At 46.2% G+C, this 7,478-nt stretch overlaps 1 protein-coding gene across 1 annotated transcript in view; it reads left to right on the top strand.

The window, feature by feature from the left end:
- The window catches only part of PLCG2 (phospholipase C gamma 2), a 155,023-nt gene that overhangs the window by 90,978 nt on the left and 56,567 nt on the right, over positions 1-7,478 (top strand). Inside the window, exons 9-11 of the mRNA XM_019634773.1 lie at positions 2,257-2,358; positions 3,109-3,227; positions 4,726-4,811. Of these exons, the coding sequence (XP_019490318.1) occupies positions 2,257-2,358; positions 3,109-3,227; positions 4,726-4,811 (307 nt within the window). The remainder of the gene's footprint in view (positions 1-2,256; positions 2,359-3,108; positions 3,228-4,725; positions 4,812-7,478) is intronic.

The raw sequence follows: 7,478 nt of genomic DNA on the forward strand, positions 1-7,478 counted from the left end.
GGACCGGGTCCTGGGGCACGCCCGCCGCCTGCCTGTACCATCAGCCCCAGGGCTAGGTGGAGAAGACAAACGTGCCACTGTCCTGGGGTTGACGGTTTTTTTTTTTTTTTTTTTTATGGAAATAGTGTGGGGAAAAAAGATGTAAGCTGTTTTGAAAGAATTTACATTGGCTATAGATAAAGGGAGGGCATGTGTGGGTGAAGGTGAAGCGGGGACTAGTTCTGGGATAGAGGCAGAGCCGATAAGGAAGAAGTGTTTGCCCCTTTGGATTGGTGGTGGGTGACAGCCCAAAAAGTTCATGCAAACGCAAGAAGCCAAGTTGCCTGGTGATCGGTGGCGCCTGGCTATTCTCTTGAGATAATCCTGGAAGTAGCCACCTGGCAGTTAATTCAACATTTCAACATGCCCTCAGGAATGCAAGCAGCCTTTTGTTGATTTTGCCCAGCAGTTGTTAACTGATTAACCTCTCTTTCCCTTCCATCCACCTTCTAGTCTGCTGTAATTTAATTTAGGACACCTCAGAATTTTCTCCCTTGTCAGAAGTGAAAAGGCTAAACTCCTGGGGACAAGTAGCCTTGTATCCTAGAATTTACCACCCAGTGCTGGTTAATTTTATTACAGGGCAGAGTGACAGGCTTTCCCCACCCTGGCCCTTTTGCTGGGCTGCTCTCAGAGATCAAGGATACGGGGCCAGGAGCAAAGTATAGGAGCTCTTCACATGCAAGACAGCCTGTGAGCATCTGTGTGAGTGCAGTAGGAACCACGGACATAATGTCAAGGATGGGGACCCTGAGCCATCAGTCTAGCTGACCCTGATGTCCCATGTGCCTGGTGCTCTGTGGGATGATGGCACGAAGCAGAGCTCGTCATCTAGGACAGTTGTTTGGGGTGATGTGTGCTCATATATAGGATAATCACTGCAGCACGTGGTGTGCAAATTAACACAAGCTTTCTAGAAAGCACTTTGGCAATATGCAATTAACGTGAAAACTTTGCAAAAAGGGTTATGTACTTCGATTAAATAATTGCCCTTCTAGGAACTTATCCTACAGAAATCATGGCAGCATTTTTAAAAGAAACGAAGCTTTGGAACGCATCTAAATTTCCATTAGGGGGCTGGTTAACTATGCCCCAATCCAGCCCTGGCAGGATGGGTGACACTATAGAAAGGGAATGAAAACGAAGATCCCGGAACTGATGTGCCTGGGTTGGTTTGGGCTCATGGTTGGGTCAAGTTATTTTATGACTTGAAGCCTCAGCTTCCCCGTTTATATAACATAGAGAATTATATGTACCTCTTGGGATTGTGTGACTTCCAAATCAGCCACTATGTGAAAGAGATACAGCGCAGAGCCTCGCCTACAGTTCATGCCCAGTGTTGACTGCCATCATCATTTATTATTCCTTTCTTATTCTTATTATCCTAGATGCCTAGCACAATACCCTACACCAAGTAGATTCAGTTTTTTTTACACCCACACTATTTGTACTTTAAACCCCTTTAGGCAAAAGATTTCTTATTCACAGCCATTGAGTTCCAGGTTATATCAGCTAAGGACACTTGCTTTTTGTGTGAAATCTTTATAGAAGGAAGCTTCCGGGCTTTTGAGGGCGTTGAGGCCTGGCAAGGCCTTTGCATTAAATATCCCATAATTTGAGTTTCATGTTTCAGTATTCAAAAATGCCTCCGTATTCAAAAACACCTCTGTATTCAAATGACCTGACTGTTCTTCAGTCTCCTAGCTATTTTGTGTCCCTTATCCAAGCAGATTTGAAAGAATCAACAGCAAGGCTCATTGCTGATTTGTACCCACATGCCAGGGAGGCCATTTCTTTGCCACCTCATTTGTATCTGCCCTTAGCTTTTTTTTTTTCTTTCATACATCCTGGTGTGACCCTTCCCACCCAGCCACACACACACCTGGTAGCACGTTTGCTATGATTCTTAAAAGTGGAAGTTTTAGAATATTTGGAACCCAGAAAACAGTCAAAGTGGAGTCTGTGGGTCCTATTTCATCCCTATGCCTGATGAATATTTGGGGTTTTAGGGTTTGGAGAGGAAAACAATAGTTACTTTATGGTATACATTTTCACAGAAACTGTGTGGATATTATTGCTTCCATGTGATGGGTGAGGCGGCACAGAGAGGGTATGTGACTTGCCCAGGGTCAGCCAGGCAAGTAACCCTGGTGTTCTGACATAACTTTTTAGCCTGTCCTCTTTTTGGTGATTTCTTGTTCTCTTTGTCATTCTAAGGAGCTTTGGGCTCAGGATCTGAACAAAGTCCGGGAGCGAATGACAAAATTTATCGACGACACGATGAGGGAGACTGCCGAGCCTTTTCTGTTTATCGATGAGGTGAGTGGGCTCCTTGTGACAAGTCAGTCAAGGGCTGGTTTTCTTCCAGGGGATGAATCATTGCAGCCAGCCGATCCTTTTTCTCATCCTTCTCTATTGATTTTGTCGCCTGGGTGTATTCTTTGATGTAGCCACTAGAGGGCGTGTGGTGCCCAGGAGTGCATTATAAGCCCAACAAATTCAAAGGTTGATGAGGTGCCTTCGAGCTGTGAAAATGGTTGCGTTTGGCCCTGAGTGAGGCAGCAGGGGAGATGAGACTGAGGTAGAACTGGAAGCTCCTGCCCCCTGTAAGATTGTTCCCAGCAAGCAGAATGTTACCCCCGTGCCACTCAATCTTTTGCCTTTTAAAAACAGGGGTCAGGAATTGGGATATGAAATTTCCTGCCTTTTAGATGTCATGATGCTGTCAATGTTTTGTTTCTTACTTGGCTGGTGAGTTCACAAATGTTCAGGGTATTATTATGCCTTAAAACTTATATATGGCAAGCATACACTCTTATAGAAACATATTTTAGGGAAACATATTTAAAAGGGGAAACATTGTATAGGTCTGTGAAACAGGTCAGTACAGCCTGTTGCTATCTGAGTTTCTGTATTGAAAACTCAGGTGAGGGAGACCTGGAGATTATTTGTTGAATTCATGTATCAGAGCTACCATTTCCCCATGTTGGCACAGACCGGAAAGAACCAGATGCCACCGATCCTTAGCTTCACTGCGGTATCTCGTCTTTGTGTTTGTGACTCTCCTAGTTCCTCATGTATCTGTTTTCACGGGAGAACAGCATTTGGGATGAAAAATATGATGTGGTGGACATGCAGGACATGAACAACCCCTTGTCTCATTACTGGATCTCCTCATCACATAACACGTGAGTTTTGCCACCAGCCTGGGATGGGTCGTGGACCAAGGGGAACATGGCGGGCGTTCCATGGTGCTGCTCTGGCAAAGCGTGTGGGAAGCGGGTAGAGTGCAGGGTCACACTGTTGAGACTGGACTATCCACTTCTGGACAGGGTTGGGGAAAGCACCCTTTTTTCTAGTTGGCATTACTATAATAATAATATTGCTATAATAATCCCTTTTCCTGTGGCCCTAAAAAGCCAGTCAGCAAAGCTGGTTTTCATGGTTTGGGCATCTTCTCATAGCCACAGCAAAGCAATTGAATTATCATGGAACTGGTTATTTACTGAGTGTCTACCTTGTGCTTGCTGGGTACTGGGGACATAGCGGTGAACAGAGCAGAACACAACAGCCCTGTTCTCATGTGCTTGGAGGGGAATATTAATGCTGGACAGGAGTTGGTGAGAGGAGAACAGGTGGCCAGGTGAGATACAGGGTTTCAGACAGAGGAATAGCATGTGCAAAGGTCCAGGGGCAGGAACAACTGAGAGGGGTCTATTAAGACTAGACTATAGAGTTCTGGGGCTTGGGTGTGAGTGCCAAGAGAGGAGGCTGGCAGGGTCAGCTTGAGTGGAATCTTTGAGTGACAGCAAGGGCAGTGGGAGCCACTGATGGCTTTTAAGCCAGAGAGCAACATGCTCAAATTTACATCTTTGGAAGATTACCCTGATTGTAAAAAAGACAATAGACTGGAAGAGAGAAATGATGTTACATTCAAGTTCCAATGTTTAGTCTGCCTTATAAGGTGAGAGGGTGAAGGCTTTGGATCATGGCCACCCAGATTGCTGTAGATTGATGGCTTCCCAAGTGTCATTCCAGGCAGGAGTTGGAGAGAAGGCCCTTAAGCTTATCTCCAGGCATTTTGGAAGTTAGCCTTTTTCAGGAGCAAATTGATTTCATGGTTCTCTCTTCTTCATCATGTCCATTGATTTAACGGTTTGTGTCACAATGGTCAATTCTACCAAACCCAGAAGCGAGTTAAGGAACATAAACCCTTAAAAAGGAGGACATAATGAGGACAGTACATACAAATATGTATTTTTATGTCTGGTGGACGTAGTTCATAGCACAGTGAATTCCACTAAGAGTTGTTGATCACTTACTCAGTGCCTGGCTCCCTGATATCAAAATGATGGCCCATCTCTGCCCTATTTAGACTGAGGGCCAGTAGGCAGCCATGTGGGGTCTTTAATGTATCATCTGCTGTTAATCTCACTCTTGACACTCTTTGACCAAGTTCTCCTCGAAAGAACACCTGGTCTCAACCCTACACTTGGATTGTCAAGGTGGTTATTCACATCCTGGGATTGTGGCCTGTGTCTAAGTTGTGGCCACCTGATGGCATGTGTCTGGCCCAGATCCTAACCATGGGTCTTTCTAGACATGAAGAACTCAGGCCTTTGGGGGCTTGGGCTGAGAAGTTCCCCAAGGACTCCCTGAGGTGCAGGCTCACCTCTTCTCCTTCAGGTACCTCACAGGTGACCAGCTGCGGAGTGAGTCATCCCCAGAAGCATACATCCGCTGTCTGCGCATGGGCTGTCGCTGCATTGAACGTGAGTAGCCTTTTCCAGGTGGAGATAACACCTACAGTGAACTGAGGGTAGCCTTATAGTTACCTGATGCTTTTTTTTTTGTCTTAAAGACCTTAATAGTGGGGATAGGTGGGACAAGCTGAGGGAGAAACCAGGTGCCTGTAGCATCTGGGGTAAGGGATGTGGTCATCAAGAGCAGGGACCTTTCCCCAGAAGAAAATTGTCCCCAAGACAAAGAGTGGCATTGAACCTGGCTGGGTTGGAGCCACAAACTGTTAGGTGGTAGTTTCGGGCCTCTAGAAAGGGTCCTGATAACAATGGAAGGCCTGGGAAGCCAGTAGCAAAGATGGCTTTACTGACCTTATGTCCTTCCTTGGTTTCCTTCTGGACTGCTTTTAGAGGAAGACAAAGAAATGCCCTTTGTATTTTAGCAGCTAGCCCAGCCGTGGATGCCATCTTGACTGTTCTTGTCATGATTGCTCGCAGACATCCCGGTACAGGTGATTCCAGGCACCTGGACATGCCCACGAGCCAGTTTCCTCCTCCCTTCTCCTCACCTCTTACTCCCTGGCCTGACCGCCAGACGCTCATAGGTGTATTGGGCTGAGAAAAAGCACAAACCACTGAATTAGGCTCTAATTTTATATATATATACACACACANGTTGTCATGAAACCGTTGTAGTCTCCCTGCCCAGTGCCACTTTGGTGTCTTAGGCTCTGGGATGAGAACAGCCTCATATTAGCTCCTTTTAAGGCATAGATTGAGCAAAGGTAAGCGTGAGAGTACTCCAAGACAGGCGGCAGGGTGAGGGCCTGCGGGCAGGTGTGTCCTCACCTGGCTGGCTCCTGCTGCTCCTGGCTCAGCTTAGGTGTCACTTCCTCAGGAAGGCTCCCTTGAGACTGATGATGGATGTGACTAAGGTGGATGAGCCTGCCAGGTCCTCTGGGGGAATAATAGCACAGTTGGCCTTGAGCTGATGCCATGTGGGGAAGTCTCCTGGTGTTTGCGTACAGGCTCCAAGCTGGTGGCAGAGCCCAAGAAGTTCTGTGCTGGGCAGTGGTTTTCCAGTGGGTGGCTCTGCCCCCTAGGGCAAACTCTGGAGACAGTTTTGATTGTCACGACTGGGCAGGGGGTGCTAGTGGCATGTAGTGGGTAGAAGCCAGGGGTGCTGCTCCAGATCCTAAAATGCACAGGTCAGCCCCCCATGCAACGAATTGCCCGATCTGAAATAGCAGTAGTGCCCAAACTGAGAAACGGAGTTAGGACTGAGATAAATCTGAGATCCTCTTACTTGCTTTGCGACCTGGGGCAGGTAGCTTGACCTTTCCGTACCCCATTTTTCTCTTTAAATGGGGACGCGAGCCCCGCCTTTCAGAATTGTGGAGGTCAGAGAAGATTATATTGATCCTTGTGTGTACGTATATGTATTCTACATGCATAGTCACATATATTTGTAATATTTTATTGATATCACTGGAGTCTCATGTCCATTTTTTTTTCTCTTTATTTTTCTGGTTTTTTTAAAATGACTAGTTTTAGAGCAGTTTTAGGTTCATAACGCTATTCAGTTCATTAAAAAAAAAACTTTGTATTGTTGAGCATTTCAAACATGCACACAAGTAGACAGGCTGTTGTAATGAACCACCATATACCTACCCATCCCTCAGATTTAAAAATGATGAACATTTTGACAATTTTATTACATCGATTCTCCATCTCTACACCCCTGTGTTCTCCATTCACTTTCCCTCTTCTTCATTGCTTTGCTGGAAAATTCTAAAGAAAACCACAGACAACATTATCCTTTCGCTTATAATACGTCAGTATGTCTCTCTTATGAAATGGATTTCTTTTTTTTAAAAAGGAACATCACCGTAGCACTCCTATTATACCTTACGCCAGCAACACTGCTTATTTAGTGTCACCCAGTGCACAGCCTGTGTTCAGGTTTCTTTGACTGTAGAGAAAATAATGAGCAGAGACACATACAGTGTGTGAGGCCAGCCACACAGAGGGCCCAGGCAATTGCGATAGCTACTGTGATGTGATAAATGGGGACTGAGGACGTCGAGGTGGCACGCTTTCCCCATGTGGAGTTGAATGCAAGCGATCACTGAGCTTCCACCGAGGGGACGTCAAAAGAACGGGGGTGAATGAATTCTGTTGGGTGCAGTTACATGCTGGGGACTGTGCTGCCAGTACAGTGAAGCAGAGAGAGAGGCGTATGGTTTTTTCTTTTTCACCATTTTCTTCCTTGCACTGATGCACTCAGTTTTGTAGGGAGCTATTGAAGTATTAAAAAACGTTTACGGAGGGCCAGCCGAGTGGCTCAGTTGGTTCAGAGCTCGCTCAAGAGTGCGAGCGCTGGGCAACAGGGTTGCCGGTTCAATTCCCGACCCGAGCTGAGCTGCCGCTGAGCTGCCAACAGGTGGCAGGATGGCTCAGCTTAAGAAACAAAAAACTTTTACTGTCCAAAGCTTTTCTGAAAGAAAGGGTTTATTCAGCTATATGCTAGGCAGAAAAGGACCGGGTCCTGGGGCACGCCCGCCGCCTGCCTGTACCATCAGCCCCAGGGCTAGGTGGAGAAGACAAACGTGCCACTGTCCTGGGGTTGACGGGCTTTTTTTTTTTTTTTTTTGGAAATAGTGTGGGGAAAAAAGATGTAAGCTGTTTTGAAAGAATTTA

Source organism: Hipposideros armiger, unplaced genomic scaffold (genome assembly GCF_001890085.2).
Source record: "Hipposideros armiger isolate ML-2016 unplaced genomic scaffold, ASM189008v1 scaffold_19, whole genome shotgun sequence".
Classification (NCBI taxonomy): Eukaryota; Metazoa; Chordata; class Mammalia; order Chiroptera; family Hipposideridae; genus Hipposideros; species Hipposideros armiger.